Source organism: Pieris rapae, chromosome 12 (assembly GCF_905147795.1).
Source record: "Pieris rapae chromosome 12, ilPieRapa1.1, whole genome shotgun sequence".
Classification (NCBI taxonomy): Eukaryota; Metazoa; Arthropoda; class Insecta; order Lepidoptera; family Pieridae; genus Pieris; species Pieris rapae.
The window spans coordinates 10,230,547-10,249,050 of NC_059520.1; the positions used below are offsets into that span (position 1 = coordinate 10,230,547).

At 36.4% G+C, this 18,504-nt stretch overlaps 1 protein-coding gene across 3 annotated transcripts in view; it reads left to right on the forward strand.

Moving 5' to 3' along the window:
* The window catches only part of LOC110996691 (slit homolog 3 protein), a 121,637-nt gene that overhangs the window by 90,768 nt on the left and 12,365 nt on the right, over positions 1-18,504 (forward strand). For 2 of the 3 annotated variants that reach the window (XM_022264503.2, XM_045630601.1), the window contains one exon: positions 736-795. The exons of the other annotated variant lie outside the window; for it this stretch is intronic. In XM_022264503.2, the coding sequence (XP_022120195.2) occupies positions 742-795 (54 nt within the window). In that variant the 5' untranslated portion in view covers positions 736-741. The remainder of the gene's footprint in view (positions 1-735; positions 796-18,504) is intronic. 3 annotated transcript variants of the gene reach the window in all.

Consider the following 18,504-nt stretch of genomic DNA (forward strand, 5'->3'; position numbering starts at 1 on the left):
ATAAAGGCGAGTACGCAGCTCTATTTCAAGGCTGACTCATTAAGAAGAGGGCGGGCGGCGGAGGGCGGGCGGATAATGACGCTAACCGATATCCTTATTTACTGCAAATTGCGTTCCGCCCGATACTGGGCTCATTTGGCCGATGTGAGCTCGGCTCATTCACGGCCCGGCACAAACTAATGTTTGGGATCGACTTCGTTGTTACCACGAATACTTTAATCATTGCGCCAACAAATCATTAGGCCTTGTTTTTAAAGGTTTTTACATTATTCTCCTCTGATACTTGTTACAAAGAAACCTAAATAAAAGTCAAGAAAGAAAACACCTTTCAACATCTTAACGTACAAATATTGGAAGCGTTGCAAATATTGTCCAATTCTTTTCAGCGTAAAATTTGTTCGACATCGACGTGAACCGTCGATCTTAATATTTAATATTGCATGTACTCTACATATTGCGCACAATAACTCCATCCTAGCTAATAGCTCAGTATTTTTCTTTCTCTTCTATGTTTCGTTATTATTTAAAACGTAGACACGAGGCATGTTTCCAAGAAGTATTTCTACGTTTCTAAGCCTCGATTCAATATCGTTTCCTTCGTCTGATAATAATTTGTCCCATTGACAATCTTTGTAAAAAAACTTGTGTAATTTCTTGGATAATTATTTTTATCGTCAAATCAATATCAATATCCAATTAAAACCCAAATTATAACAAAAACGTTTTTGTCCACAGATAACAATGAAAGCTATCGGAAGACACGCACACAGCGACGTTTCCTTCAGAATATCCACGGTGAGCAAAGTTTACCTTGTTACGTACTCGTTAGGCGCGCACTAACTACGCTAATTAGACGTGTCGATGTAGTCCTGTGTCTGCTGTGTATGTGTACATACGCATATGTGTAGCTCTTCAGACAGATGATTATTCAAGATGGCGATGCTTAAACTTTGAAAAGAGATTCACATGCTTTGGCCCGTTCATGGTAATATTTACAATGCGCTTGGCATATATCGAGGTCACCATAATTGCCCCGTAAATTCACAACTTTGTTACAAGGCAAAACATAAAACATGCACAACAAAGAATACGCGTGTCAAACGAAAACTACAAAAATAGTATTAGAGAAACAAAAGCGGCGGGGCCATAAAGGCAGGTTTCCACGCCACTAACCCGTTCATAAATACAAGTCACGCCACACACGTCACATATGTACGAGGAACTGCAAACTGCCTTCAAACAACCCCCGAAAAACGAACACACAACCGTGTCATTTCGAATCTGTATTCATGAGTCGTACCTTTACAGCTTTGAAAATTGTAAAAAACGATCGGAGTCGATCGCTGCGAGCTCACTTGCGACCCTTCACTCTTTTGCTTTAATTGCACTTCAGTGTGTCCTCTGTAACGAACGCTTTTTTAACTTAAACTCTTCGCAGTCCGCTCCTGCCAATTGCTGCAAAGTTTGTTTCTTACTTGGAGGAAGTGAAATGCAAATTTCACGCATAAGTAAGTTGTCCTGTCTCCTTTAATTCCAGGCTCTAATGAACGGTTGCGTCATATTATTATTATTATTTTAGCTTTTTGCCCAAAGTATTTAAATATATACGAAAAAGACAACGTGGCATTGTTATAACTGCTTATTGTATCTACGAATTCCAATTTCCAAAGTTAAATAAAATAAATGTTTTATGCCTTAAATCAATTAGGCAATCTCTATTCTAGATAGAGATCTAGTCAATAATTTCTATCTGTACACAGGATGAGTAGAACTTCATAAACTTACTTGGGCTTAAAATAAAATAATGTTATCCATTCCTTTACTCTTACATCTTGTAGTAATTATGACACATATTTTGGATTAGGTACAGACTTTATAATTCGACAAAATTGACTTCGCTTGGCGCTTCTGAGCAGTACTTACTTTTTGCAAAGTTAAACAAAATAACTTTTAAAATAATATTCCTTGGTTTACCACATACAAGTTAATGTATTCTGCGATATTACCCGACCTTGTAAAATTGAGAATCGGAGTCCAATGATTCAATATGTATTCGGATGCTGGTCGATAATTAAGGTGTCAACGTTGTAAGCATTCGCGTAATGAAATGCTCACCGAGCGTAACCCATTACATTTAACTACGAGAAAACTAATTGAAGCCAGAGTTAGTTTCCGAGCGAAATCGCAAACTGGATAAAGCGAGGAAATAAAAATTAACGAGAACGTCAGAAACACAGGAATATTGAAGGCAGACCGAGAAATAACTCATTACTCATAATTAGCCGCGTAAACTTAATTCGCTCCAAGTGATGTAGCCGCTGGCCGGTACAAGCAATCTCGCTTAATTATACCATTGAATTATTGGTGGCTCGCTGTAATAATTCCGTTTGAGGCAGCCTCTTGCGCTAGATTGCGAACGCTTACCAGAATGGGGTTTCCCGCTCAATGAGATTGGATAGTTTATGATTTGTCAAGTTGAGAATAAGTGGATTTCTACCGACAAACACTCCGTAAATATATCTCGGATGTTGTTAAGTAGCGCGTTCACTAACCCTTGCTTAACATGATATTGTAGCACTGTATTATAACAATTCCTAACACGTGTATGTAATTAGTTATTTTCCTAGGCTGAAAAAGTTGCAGCGAAACAAAATGAGGAAAAGATAATGCTAAATTAGTACAGATCATTCTCCCCGATCAAAACAATATGTCACGGCCTATTAAACGAAGGTACACAAATGATTCATGATGACACGACAAATTAGTCGGCCGAACTCGACTGAGGAAAAATTTTATCGAACAAAACACGGGGCGTTAATAGCCAACTAATGTGACAGCTAATTTCCTGAAAGAAACGCCCCACCTTCGAGGTTTTTATTGTTGGCATCGAGAGTCTCGTCACGAACCGATCCCCCTCAAGGGGTGCAGTCATCAAGCCCGAAAACTTGCGAATTAAAACGTGCTTAGATTCTTAGTGCAGAAGTTGGAATCGACGAGATTGTTCCTACTAAGTTTTCGAATCCATTAATTTCTCAAGTCGTTCTTTAGATGTCTTCGTTGTATCTACCGTTTGATTTGGCGAAAGCTTCGGCTGGAAGTACCAACGAGAACTATATGTAACCTATATATATAACTTGTGACCTAATAAAAACATCGGAAAGGGTTTATTAGTGAGCTTATCGACGAGGACTCGATAGTAATAATTTGATTGGCACGGGTATTGATGCTTCCGTAGGCCCATTTCAGCGTAAGCAGACAAGCTAGCTCGTTACCGAGTTTTAATTAGTTCCATTGACAACGTGGATATAAAACGGCAGGGCGTTATGAAGTAGCGATCGGAGTGAGTTCACAAACTGCGATTGCATCGAGACTCGAAACATAACAGCTAAGAGTCGAGAGCACTAGAAGCCCGGAGCTCCACCGCAGCCCTAAACAGACGCCGTTGAAACTAATTGGCGCTGAACTGAAGCTCAGATTGCACTCTCTAAGATCTGCTAGTCACGTAGCTCTAACTTTCTAAGGATTGTAGTTTCTGAATGCACTTGGATCTCTTGGAGATTTAAGTGTACACTAGGTAACGCTTCGTTACCGACTTTTTTAACAGTCAAGTAAGTTTTATCGCTTGCATCTTTCAGAACCACGCCATTTGTTTTTTTTTTCAAATTAAATGCAGTTCGCATCGATTGAGAAGGAATGTTTGAAGTCAGCTAATCCGACATCTGTAACAGTAAAACCCCTTTTTCATATAACGCACGGTCCCAGAGTAAAATTGAGGGAATTCTCTTATAGAAATACTATGTAACGGCTAAAAACACAGTACAGAAATAGACACGTGTAAAACGATTGCCGAGTATGGAATAATGGAAATACAAAACAAAACACAAACAGTTGTATAGCTTACGTAGACAAACATTAATGTTTATTGTCGATTGCGGTTTTAAACCTACTTTGTGGTAGCACCTCGTGACTAATGGCGCAATGGAGGAATAAACGGGAATTTCCCACTTTTAAAAGGCATTAGAGTGGAACGGTAGATCATATTCCGAGCCATTTATTCGCAAATCAAGTTATTGCTCGCTTTACACAGGTCATTTGTGGGAATTGCAAATTTCTGAACTTAGATAAAAAGATTAATGACTTCACTTTTTAGCTACCATTCTCATACAATCAGTCATCTGGACGGGTAAATGTTAAAGGACATTAATAAATTTCCCCTTTTCAAGGAAACAGTGACACTATTTCTCACTACACAAAACCACTTTTTTTTTCATTTATATGCTTGCCTCATGGGAACTATGATAACAATAATGATTACTGGACATTAGAAGAAAGAGCTGGATGAACTGCTTCGTTTAGCTTCTGTGGTGGAGTCTCCGCGCACATTGTGGCCTCTGAGCCGTTGGCAGTACTCTTTCAGTCTGTGGTTATTGTTGTAAAATTAAAGTTAGCGTGCATTCCTGGCGGAACGTAATTTGTTTTGGAAATTATCACAAAGGGAAATCGAGTTAAGCGAGTAACGCCGTGAGCCAGGGCTCAGTAAAATTCATTTATTTTGCTACATGCACTTTTGCATATCGCAAATTAAATTAAGTGCTGGACTACGAAACGAATAACAGTGTGCTTGAAACAACCCGTCACGGTTTAAAATTGCGAATGACTTTTATTTTTCGGATTTGTTTAATCGCTTTAGTTATGCGTCATGTTCTCGTAATGAGACAATAGAACGGAGACTGTCTGACCGTATTTGACGGCGTGGCCCTGGGAAAAATGAAATGGGACAATTTAATACAATTTTAGTTGAGTATGACGAGACACCATCATTAATCCGACACGGTCGAGTAAGTCGGGAAAAGCTTTTAATAACACAATGACGGAACATTCCCGGAGCGGTGTGTAGGGACCATTTGAATTTAAAACAACAAGTAACAACCGTCCTCCGGCGAGATTGCGAGATGCGTTTAAATTTTGATACGATCTTTTATTTCACGATGCGATAAAAGACACACAGCTAAGAGGATTCCCTATTTATTGTTCTACGGAATATTTTATTTCAGTTTGATCGTTCGACGTTTACGTGAATCGCTCGAACATTTACGAATATTTTTGATTTGAAAAAACAATAGTCCTCAGACTAATAGTTAATTAACATAAGTGATTGTTTATTTACGTAACGAATTACAATCGTTTATTATTCGGGTGGCCCATTCGAGTGTCGTGCGAGCGTATTATTAAATCGAATCGCACGCGACTAGCGTAAGGGGGCGTAGCGTGCGCGGTACGCGAGCGTTCCCGTGCGCGCTAATTGCGGCCGCGCCTGATAACTAACACGGAACGAATGTTTATTAATTCATGCCGTTTTCGTGGCGTTGTGTCATTTGAGCAAATGAAAAGCTATGGTAACTTTGTCTGCTCTCTGCACAGATTAAAACACACATTAATCTTGATTAAATTGTAGCTAAGCGTCAATTAGGAGAGATGAAAACTTTATTCGACTTAAACGTGTATTTACAGCACAACTTTAACTACCCGGCGTTTACATCGCCCACTCTCAGTTCACGGCGCACGGCTCGCAACTCACGACTCCTAGCTCACTCTTTCGCTTTTATATAGTTCAAACGTAGTTTTGCATTTGCTGACTAACTAAAGCTTTGTAAAAATATCAAATGCAATTACTAATTTGAAGCAAAAACAAATTTTCGCAATCGCTACATGTAGTCAAAAACTTGCTTAAATGAAATTAATGAATGAGAAAAGTTCAAGTGCTGAAGTTAAATAATAGCGCCTGTGAAAGTTTACTAACGAGGCAAATTTACTTTATATTATCAAAAATTATTTGTAACTTTTTTTACCTCACGTCAGGCACTCATGAGCAGAATGTAATATATAAAATTATACCGTGAATCATACGTACCCTAAACTAACCCTAAACTGCTAAATCAAGTATTACACAATATCATCTTAACCTGAAAATCAACCCCTTTTATTTAAGAAAAAAAATCAGTATTAATTTACTGAAAGTTCGTTGTTAATCGCTGATTGTATACTTTTTGCAAACAAAAACAAATTATTTTTATAAAATTTGCATTATATTTAAAAACACATAGTTGTTTAACTATTTATGAATTATGTCACATTATGTTACGGCGTCGATTACATGTAGTTATTATTTGTTATTACTATTTTCAGTCGGTTGACGAATTTTTTGAATATGTATGGAATTCTAGAGCTTCTTGTGGAATTTGTAAAATATTATGCATGGAGTTTTCAATGTTCTATCAAAATCTAATGTACAGTTATTTTAGTCGTTCTCAATCCAAACGGTTTATCGTCCCATTCTTTTCGGAATAAAACAGTGCAAATCATCAGTAAATAGAACAATAATCGTTATACGATTTTTTATCTGAGCAAGTGTGAAAAATAAACAATGCCTTTTCCAGCCGCGTGGAGTGATGAGCGATGAGAGAGATGGCGCAATAAATGCAAGCTGGCCCTTCGAACGTCAATTTATCGACAATTTCCCACGACCGTTTATCGTGTTTGCGGTTATTATTTGCTCGTTAATAAGTTGTTACAAGATAATTATTTATTTATTCGTTTCTTATAACATGGAAAACTTCACATTTAAAGTTTTTTAAAGAAAGCTTTCATAGAGAAGGTGTTTATACCAGGGTAAGACGATGATAATAATTGAATTATAGAGAATTCATATCATATCAAGTACGTAAGCGAACACAAAATAAGTCTCAGATCATAATTAAAATTACCAAAATACCAAATTACCTCCAAGAATATTAGTTACCCAAAATGGCCTCTTTGGGGTCATTGTAATGTTTACGTTTTGTCGGAATCGGAAATGTCTTTCAATCATTTATGTTACGTTACGTTTTACGTACATTTACACACAATTTGACACAATTTGAATGTCCGAATATTACAAGAAGTTGCTATCAGGTTCACAATTACAGTGTGAATCTAACTAAATCGCAATTACTTAATATTTGATTAACGTAGTTGACGTAACGAAAGTTCAATTAATTATAATTTATATTAATGTATATATTGAGTGAATTTCATATTCTACTGATTTCTAGAAAGTGAAAACCGCTAATAAACGCTTCTTTGAATTAAATATTTACAAACTTGTTAATTGTTAGAACTTCCGTTGATTCTCTTAACGAGACCGCGATGGAAAACTAAACGAAGTCATAAATAATAAACAGCGGTGAACGGATTATTAGCATTCTCTCCTTAATTCTTAATCGGAGTCAGTCTCACCATTCAGCAAATACTTAAACAATTAAACATGGAAATTTCCGAGTGTCTAGACCCGAGAATTTTAAGTAAATACCTCTCCTCTTCAAAAGGCCTTAATCTAATTTGGTTGTAGATTTCATAGTTGTACGAAAAACTTGTCGCAAATTGTATTTCATGGAATATGCTCTGAAAAAAAGAAAGCTCTCAAATTGTCATAGTCCACGCGAAAATGTTAACATAACTAGAGGAATTTTGTTAATATATTTTGTTGTGCTGTTCCTACGGGTGTAGAGAGATGTCTCACTTAGTTGAGAACAACTCGCACGTGTGAGAACAGAAGCTCGACAAAAAGGCTTTTAAGGCGCGCGTTAATAACGTCGCCTCGTCTCAAGTTCAGCCTTTTGTTATTTCTTCAATTAAATGAGCTTTTGCCTTGTCTTTCTGCTTACTATCGCCGAGAACAACATCTAATGTACCAGTGCACAAATCTATTCAACGATGTCCGATATTTGTGAAACATTGCTGAAATGAACAAAACGCTTTCTTTCACGATGATGAGATATTTCGGCAACAATCTACAGATTCTCTGGCAGAGAAATTATGCAAGTCGCTGTAAATATTCGTACTTCTGTATTTGATTTTCCACGGTCGGGCCTTAAAACTGAAATTGCGGACCCCAATTCCTATCATAGCCGACATAATAACTGCTAAACAAATTTACGAGCGTCGCTAAACATAAATGAAACATTCTCGGAATATTATGGCGATCGTAGTCTAGTTGGAACAAAGAACATTCCCGCCACAGACGCAGCGGAAGCGGCCAATGCATCGTCCGCGATGTACGGGGTTGAATTGTGGATACTGTAATTGAATAAAAGAACTAATATTTATTCTTGTAGAATTTTTAATATTATAATAAATGCAATCCTCCAATATTATTTTTAATTTCGTAATAAGTCGCATTTTGTACGAACTAAGTTTTTCGAAACCCAACCTTTTGTCACAATGAACTATTTATTACACACATGTGTGCGTGTAACTTATGCCTCCAAAAAGCCAAATAACCACGTTACCTATACCTGGTCCCGCCATAAGCTATGTTACAAATATAATAGTGGCTATGGCGATGACCAAGCTTTTGCAATGCTCGAATTTGACCGACAGCTCCATGCTCACTTTGTGCAAGGCGATCGATCCAAAGTTTTAATTTAATAATTAACATGTATAATAAAAAATAAAAAATGGTGCAAAATCGAAAAGTTTTTAAAATATTATACATGTTCAAAATATAGATGTTTCTACATTACAGTAGAGATTATGCTATTATTATATTTTAAATAAGTATAATTAAATATATATTTTAAATATAATAAATTGGCAAGTTAAGTTGAATAAATTACTTTATGATTGTGAATATTTAATAAGGTTTGAAGTTAATAATCAGATATATACCTTCAGCTATCTCTGCATACTATAACGAATTTAGCCTTTTATCAAATGCAGTTCGCTCCAAACTTCATAAAACAGCGGGTATTAAAATTTGTCTGCGCAAATAAAGATAAAGCCGTATTCACACAAGAATATCAAATCTGGCGAGGACTGCAAACACGGCAATAAATGTAAAATATACACGAAAACGGCTCATTATTCAAAACTCTATTTTAATATTTAAACAAGCACAATGCGTCTGCGAGCGACGGATGTGTCGGCCATTTCGCGCGAAAATCTGAATTTTGCACAAAATGGCGGCCACGGTCAGTCGCATTGTGGCTGCGGCTTCAGGAACTCGATGCGAGCATTATGGCTTTTATAAAACCGCTAATTGTTCTGCAAAAGTATTATTTTTTCTTTATGAAGAGAATTCATTGAAATTTTCGAGGCCCATTGTTCTCTAATTGTGATGTTTTCGTAAGCTGTCATTCTGTTCGTATTGTTTATTGTGATTTTAAACTATCTCGATTCGACTTTCTGCTCCAAAAAAGATAAACAGTGGCTTACGCGATAAAAAGCTTATTGCATACAAGTTTTATTGTTTTATTTTTTTCTTATCTTGATATAATTTTCAATAACATTATGTTGGTTTTGGTGGTTAAGTTAATTAAATTTTACGTTTAAAAATAAATTATCGTCGATAACACTAAATGGGATTTCGGAGATTCCCTCTACTTATTGACCACTAACAAAGAAATTTAATAGGTACGCCACAGCTCAACACTGTTTCGGTGTTAAGTAAAAGGCTCCGAATTATAATCGAATGAGAGAAGATAATATCGACACGATGTCGGCTAATTACGAACAAAGCAAAATAAAGCACGTATCGAGCATCGATCGACAAACATCGAGACGTTGACTTTTCAATTAAGTCCGATCGGTGCCGACAAGCGTTCGATTAATCATTCGCAGCTCCTCTATTCTCGGCCCAATCGATATCTGGAGGGCAGTCCGCTCGAATCAATTATGTGGACATCACTCATTCCACTACACCTCTTTGGTCTTGTACTCACTTCATTTGACTAAGTGAACTTTCAGGTTCTGCACTCTCTAGAGTTGCCTGCGTCCAAAATGTACTCCATGTGCCATACGTCAAGCCATAGATAGCTATTTCTAGTTGCATTTCTTGCAACTAAAATTAAAATACAAATAAACCTGAAGTGTTTGTTTTGACTGAAGTGTAAATTGCAATTGTTGGCAAGGCAAAGGTAGAATCGCAATTACAGTTGAGCTTCAAACCAAACATCACCTCACGCGATCGCGGTGCGTCTGCGGTTACTGCACAACCTTTACTCAATACAGTTCTTACTTGTAACTGTGATGTAATCTATTTTTTTACTGTACAAGTATTATTAACTATCGAATGAAATCGTGTAACATTTAATAAATATATGTACCTAAGTATTTATATACAAGACTTGTTAATTATGGAAAAATTAAACCATCGTGTAATCGGATCCAAACGATAAATCGAAAACAACACATCTCTGGTATCGACAAATCTTAATTATTTAGTTACGTATATCCCAAATTCCACCTGTCGATCGCTCCATGTTTACTTTGAATTATCACTGCGTTGCCTCACTTACGTTGTATCTACCAAATAATAGATAGACATCAGCTATTATGTTCCGTTGTCGAGTGGATATCGCATGATTGAATAATAATAATGTGAGTTTCCACATTTGTTCGACCCGTTCGTCGGACTTTGCTATTAAAATTATTTTATAAATGTCTTTAGTGTAAGTGGAATATGCTTTGATGTCTAGTTATTTCGTTTTCATTTTAAATGTTTTAACAATTATTTAATTTCTTAACCTAAAATATAACCGCCCCTATTTGCCATCAACCAAGAACTATAAACTACTTTAGTACTTGATAAAGAACAGTAAAAAAGGATTTTCTCACGAATTCAATTTCATGGCCAAGACAATATCATCTAAAAACTTCAAATATTAGAATAATATTTGTATCGTTAGTACGTAGTAGTAGTAAATAAAATAATTACATTTCGGCCATGGCGGTCGAATAAAGCATTAAACAATCCGCAAACATCAGTTACAATGTTTATTAGATTGTTACGACGTGAAAAATAAAACAAATATTATTCTAGTAAAACGAAACATGTACATCTGAGGCCATTCATTTTTCTTTACTGCAGTCTGTAAAAGCTTCGTAGGAAATAATACACTCCAATGATGATTTGATTCCCCACAATTCACTCCACTGATTTTCGTTAACTCTATAACTTCAAAACTTAAGCAAAGGAATTGTCCGTGCGCATGTGTTTCAACCTCTTTTATATCTATTCCGTACTTCGACTCGACCATCCCACTTCGGGCAGTTGTTCGACTGACAATTGAGTAATTATTGCACATGCGCTCATGCGTTGCTACGCAACTTTGCTAAGAATATGTTTCATAAAAATATTTATAATTTAATTAAGAAAATATTAAAATCTAACAATTGGGTACAAAATGTATATGCGGGTATCCATATAAAAGAGAAGATTTACAGCAGGCTTGGTAGTAAGCTGAAGTCAGAGGCTATTCTGCAAAACAATTATAACTCGCTTCCCTAATCCCAGTCTGAAGGAGAATAATGCTAACGGTACAGATTTAATGGACTGTCCCTTTTGGTTTAACATTGCTTTGTTCAATATTTCGTAACATAACGTTCGTCTATACATATATTTATAGTTTCACAAGACATCTTGTGGTGGACGGATTTGTGAGGTTTTCTAATAGAAGATGAGCGTGTTCTCTGATGAAATGGATGTGTTCAGAGACTTATCGATGTCCGAAGTAAAAAGTTAGATGATATCAGAACCAATGTTGTAGATAGTTAAGATATTAGAAGCATAATTTATACGCAACCTATTAATTTGTCTATACATAATATTGGTGATAAAGTGAAATAATTTAAAACGCTCAGAAGTAGACATTGAAAAGCTGCTCATCTCCAGTTCAAAAGTTTCCCCCGCGCTAATAAACAGTCGAGTGGAAACACTTTATTGTAAGCGTCGGATCTTAAAATTCAAGTGCCAAGAAACCCAATACTGGCCGCAGTCGCAATATTTTCCGTCCGCTGTAAACTTGGAGCGAGTTTACAATAACTCCCAGTAATTTAGTACCGGGATCCGAGACAATAATCGTTATCGAATATTGTACGAACGGCCGAAGTTAGCTCGCTCCACTTCTACGACCAATCATCGCCGACTTCATAGCTTTACATTAATACCTCGCGCTATGTTCTAAGGAGTTATCTTAAGACGAATGAAGAGTATGGAGATAACTACCGCTCCTAATGCACTGAACTTCTGCTATTTGGGACAATAATACTTGAATTCCTTTTTTTTCCTGAGATTCGAGGAACAGTGGAAGTTATTTTGCAGCTTATTCTACGTACATGTTGGATTTGTGTATGATAGAATATTAAAAACTTTTAATTCCTCGAACCAATGTTTGGCGTAGGTGTTAATTTTTACTATGAAATAAGCAAACATGATGATGTTTGTAACAAAATGTTGACGGTTACAATACAGTCAATGCCTAGAATAAAGTCGAGTCGAGTGTGGCTGTAGGAATCCTGAGTGAATAACCTCAATAATCGACAAGCACGGTGGGCCGAGCCCGAGGAGTTGCCGGAGTGAGAACATTTCCTATACAAAGCGGGCTAATAATGGCGTTGAGAATTATCGTTAGTGCACCCGGACGCATTATCCAACCGGCTACAAATAGAGCGAAACCGACTTTATTGTGAGACGGGAAGGTGTAAAATTGAATGATGCTTCCGCCACCGGTGCAAATGTGGATGTGATTCGCGCTGATAGTACCAAATGATGTTCTCAACATATTCAATGAACTCAATTTTAGTTTGGAATGTGTCATGGATACGGACTGCTTAATAGTATTTGAATGGACGTTTAAGTATCTGAAGTACATGAAATTGTTCTTTATTATACCGAATCGAGTAAAAAACTGTTACAATTCGAAACTAGTCAAGTAGAAAAGCTGCTATAACTAACAAACACGGGGAAATTTGCGGCCGGTTTGTTCTAATCAATTCCATCAATCTAAAATGGGAAGAGCATCGCTTAATGCTGCGTCAATCAGTATTAACATCGCTGCAACCGAACAAAACCTGGGCCTGATTAAAATCTGTGCGCCGGCTGAAACGTGTACTTCGGTCAGTGCTAATTAGTTGATCGTTAGTTTATACCTTAGCCAATTTAGTATATCGCACTTACGAATTATTTGATATAGTTAATATCATACCATTTGCCTAATATGAATCGCAGCCTATTTTACTTACTTTATAATATTAAAATAAGTAGTAAACTTAACCATAAGACTCACTAAGCTATATAGTACTATCTAATAAATCAGGGTCCAGCCTCTTGCCTCTAGGAGGGATTATAGCTCGGTTATCATAGGATAAGCTACTTTATTACAAGCAACCCTTCCTTGATGGAATCTCGTTCAAGCGAGTTTCTTTTACATTGCCATCATCCCAACTCGATTGGTATTATGCAAAATAATATAAATAACCCACACGAGTGCCGTTATTGGGTGATATCTTGGAGGATTTATTTGCGGTATAAGTGTAAGTGAGCATGGTTGGGCTAGTTGCTTCAGCGTGCGACTCTATTCCTAAGGTTGTAGGTACGATCTCTGACTGTTCCATTGGTGCATTAAACATTCGCTCGAACGGTCAAGAAAAACTGGGTTGCCTTGGGCCCAAAAAGTCGACGGCGCGTGTTAGGCACAGGAAGCTGATCACCTACTGGCCTATTAGATTGATAAATTATCATGACATAGATACAGATCTCTGAGGCCTAGATCTAAAAAGGCTGCAGTGCCAATAATTTTGTGTTTCTTTAATTGAAGCATAATTCGGAACAGTTAAAAAAAATTGTCTAATTACATGAGTACATCGAGTTAATCTGTTATAAAGGCCACAATTATTGCGTATAAGTGTGATTGAAGCGAACGTACTGCTTTGGTAAAGTATTTGGTAAAGATTATTAAATGATGTCAATTTGTGGCTGCGTTCACTTCTCTCACTATGATCGGCTTCTCGGCTTCCGATCAAAGGATATGTTCAAGCAGATCATTAAATATATCGGCTATAGGTAATTGTACTTTCTATATTAATTGCCTTGCCATTTATATAAATAGTAAGTATATCAGATCTTTTTTATAAAGATTATACTTTAGAAATTTTATATAAAGGAAAATCTTGTCAAGAAAGAGACTGAAATCTATACCAATCAGAATCAATTTTCAAGTCAAAATATGAAAAATTATTGAAGACTGAATAAATAATTTGTAGGTTTTGGGTAAAATATCTTTTTTTGTACTTTGAATTATAAAGTGTCACTAAAATTACATTGTTCCAAACGTAATAGAAGTAATGGAAGCTCTTATATCGATTTAAAACTAAGGAAACGTTGCAATATTTTTTCCTAAATACCGCAGTTCAATATCAACAACGCTTATTAAAAAATGGCTAGCTAAAGTAATTGTCCACTTAATAACCCTTTTAGTCGTGCTTTGATGAAATATACAGCGAACGGGAGTGGCCCGCCGATTATACCTAATGGCCGCTACAATAGTGCCTTTTATAGTAATTGGGATTAATATGTTATATGCCTAAATCGACACATACATTAGGATTTCTTATACATACAACCTTTATCATATGTAGAACCTGTGATAATTCCAATTAAAGATTAGATATGTAAACGAATCAGTCCCCAATAAATTAAACAAGCAAGAATAGATTTAGCCACATGTTCAAACACATTTCGAAACCACCGTCGACGGAGTTCCGTTCTACGTCGGCTACGTTCAAGATCACTCAACATAATTAACGTCTGCATTGACGTACGATATCGGCGCGCTCGCATACGTCGCATGAGACATCCCAACGATACACCTTCAACTAGTATATAATATACATATGCCATGAATTTATTGCAGAACTTAACTGATATATGAACCATCTAAAAATATTATTTCGTATCTAGAGATGCAACTCGTCTCACAGACCCGTTTTGTTCCGTAGACAGCATGTAATGTTTGTTACAATAAATTCATGTTTGTGCTTATTTTTCGCAGAGAGCGAGTATTAACTCGCGAGCTACCTTCAAAAGTCGAAAACTTTTAACGCTTCAATCATTACTAATTTGGTTTTACCTGGAGCACAAAATTGGTTTCCCGAAGCAAATGGACAAAGTAAAGAAGTATCATGGATTCATAAAGTGATTTTAAAAGAGTCTTATTGCTATCTTGTTGTTGCTATTTTTTGGGATATAATCTACTCATTCACTCGTCTCTAACTCCAGCTATTGGTATTCGCTCCGTTAAATTTTGTTTTCATTACCAGCATACTCGCTTCAAAATGGGGTAAAACAACACCATTGAATTGAAATCGTATCGTTCTTGCCTAATTTTACGATTCGCCGGAACTCCAGTAAAATTTCCTATAATAATAGTATAAAGTGGCAAGAACATACTTAAAGATCCTAAAACCTATTTGTTTTAATGCCAATAGAAATTGACATTTTTTTCTCACTCATCGTCTATCGATCAGCGGCCCTTCATTGGCGGCTTACGTCTAACTACTGCTTAATGTGCTCAGTGTGATCGATCACCCCCATCGTCCCTAAATCCATTGAACCCCAGTTTAATTGATCGCTTGACGAATTGAAAATTGCAAAAGTAATCCTTAACGGTAATGCGTCGCTACTGACTCCATCCGGTTCCATTTGTCAGTCCGTTTTGAATTAATTTATTATTTTATTCACAAAGGTAGGCGTAGCTCGCCGGCAAACGACGAGCGCATTCAATGTGTTAACGTATATTTTAAGTCACGTGCTACGGGATAAATTTCAGGTTCCTCAACACTACAAAATAAATTTAAATACAGGCGAGCGTAAAAGCACGTAGGCTCGACAAATGTATCACAGCAGAAGGTTTTATAGAGTCCAGTCGATCCGAAACAGTTTAAAAATGCAAAGCTCCGGCAATTGCGACACGGATCACGTCCTTGATACGGTAAAGTACAATTTTTATGAGAATCGCACGCGTCTCCTTATTTATTCCACAAACAGTCGTCGGTGCTGTATTTCAGTGTTTTCCCTAGTTCAAAAATGGCAGGAATTTAATTCGGGAATGGCACTCAGCATGTCTGCTGAAAATGTTTCGAATCACTCGCTGTTCCGACATTAGAATGAACTTTCTGCACGACGAGACTATTTCTGTTTACGCTATTATTCGATAATTGATGTTTTTGTTTCTATACATTAAAAACCGATTTAATTCAATATAATCTAAATTAGTAGTAATCTTGCGTATAGTGATTGCAATCCGGCGTCATTTTCAGTCCGGCCGGATCCGACCGGATCCGACCGGATTGATTAAATCAAGATGGTTTTTGCTTTTTAGTACAAAATAAGTGAGTTAATCAAGTGTCACTGCACTTATATGTAGGTAGTTATTAAAAATTAAATCACCAATATATAAAATCGACTTTATTTCTTAACCAATGTTAAGACAAAAAGACAACAAGAAAACAATTAAAATTTAGTAGTGTAGGTAACTAGTAATCATTTTACGACGTAACGAGTAGCTTAGTCTTTCTAGATTTCACTTTCACAGATAGATCAATTTATAAGTAACAATATTAATCATCAAGTAACTATAATATCTAATAAACCTTACGTAGTTAACTGAAATGAGATCAAAATCATTATTAAATTATTTGAGAATGCTAAGTAACAAACAAGTCTTGAAAATGAAATTTAAATAAAACAAAGACTGAGATTTTGTAACAATTAATTATTTAAACGAATGAAATATACATATATGTATACATATCTTTGTTAAACATACAGTGCCATATCAGTGGAAGTAGGTGCACAATGGCTGATAAGTCGCAGTGATCCTTCGAGCCGGGCACCGACGCGGGCGCGGCACAATGGCGCGTGATTGCGGCTTGCACCTGCATAAATCACGCTCGTTATTCGTGGTGCAAGCTATGAAAGATCAGAGAGAGCCTCCGGAACTCTTAACTGAATTCTGTGATAATGTTTAATAATTTGATTTTTTAAATTTCCAAGAAGTCTCTTTTGCATTTACTCGGAATTGTCTTAATCAGTATTTTTTTCGAGCGACATCATTCACTTTTATTTTTATTTTTTAATAATTGTTAATGTTTTTGAGAGTTAAAAATATCAACTTTCAACAAAACCACACAAACAACAAAAGATTTAAATTATAAATATGTAGTCGTAAATTACTATTACCAATATATTTTTGTGTTGATTTTATTTTCATTAATACATGAGAAGAATTTAATAGAGAAGTATTAATTGTATATTCTCGCGAACAGCTGACACTGGGACCGCCTCGAGGGCGGATCGTCTCAAAGAAATCCCAGATAATTCTAGGAAAAGGCAGGAATTGTTCGTTCCCCTGTGATCGATCGCACCCTATACTTTTCACCGCCACAACGATTACCTAAACGGTAGGAATTATCTCTTACACTACATCTTACTTATCAATTATTTTTCTGGCAACTAGCAATCACACTAAAGGATCTACATTTTATTATATTTATTTGGTATGAATTCCCTTTTCCCTTTAAGTTTTACTCAGGATAATTTTATGTGCAATATTTTAATAGGACATGTTTCTTAATTGAGCTTACAACCACATTAATGCAGCTTCCATTAGTGTTGTGCAAGCGGCTCATGGGTGGTCCGTCCGCCCGACTATCGCTACGAACCATCGCCACTATTATTGTCGATATCCTGGGCAAACTACAAATATGCTTCATTTAAGATCACATCTTAAAGCGATTCGGACGCTCCTTATGATATCCATCACCTTCCATCTGAATGTTATCAAGTAAACATGAAATTGTAACGGTATTGATAAAATTAAATATCTGCAAAAATATTCAGAGCCGACATGAAAATATTTAGATATTTCGAAAACGTGTACGCATTCAATGAATGTGTTTGTTTTTATCACGAAAGTGGAGAAATAGTTTACAATGAAATTAATCTGATAGAATCCTCGCATTTCCTTAGAGTATCTTAATTGCGGCTAATTGCGAGAGAAGCCCCCATTATCGCGCAAAGAGTAAACGAATTAACAGACACGCCCGTAACAAAGAGCCGGTAAATTCGTTTTAAAACAGCGCCGGTTCAGGTGCGAAAAAGCTTGCTATTAAGTAAAATTTATTAAAGTGAGAAAACGCGAGAGATTTCCACGCGCAGCGAACGAACAATAAATGTACACAAAAATGGTTGAACCGTTTTTCGGATTACATCGTATGGCTACACGCTACACGGCAAAATTCACGCCTTTCATTTAGTTATATAAATGTTTCAAGCGGTCGAATCGATGAATGCGTCAGGCTGGTGCTTCATAAGGCTCCAAAGCGAACATAAGGCATTTGCTATAATTTAAACGCTCTGCAGACATACGTGTGGTCTAAAGACGTAATTACGGGAGATAAACGTCCGCACAGATTAATGGCAGAAAGCATTAATTCCGAACATCTTATGTCGGCTCGTCTCACCGGCTCGCTGCACCGGCACCTGCTAAGCTAATCTGCCCGACTTACGTGACGTCTTTGCACGGAAATTAAATGTAGGTATATCAATCAGTCTTTAACTATGTCATATAAAGGTCTGTAAACCTTTTTTCAAAGTGCGTTTATGTTTTACTAGCCTGTAAGGACTGA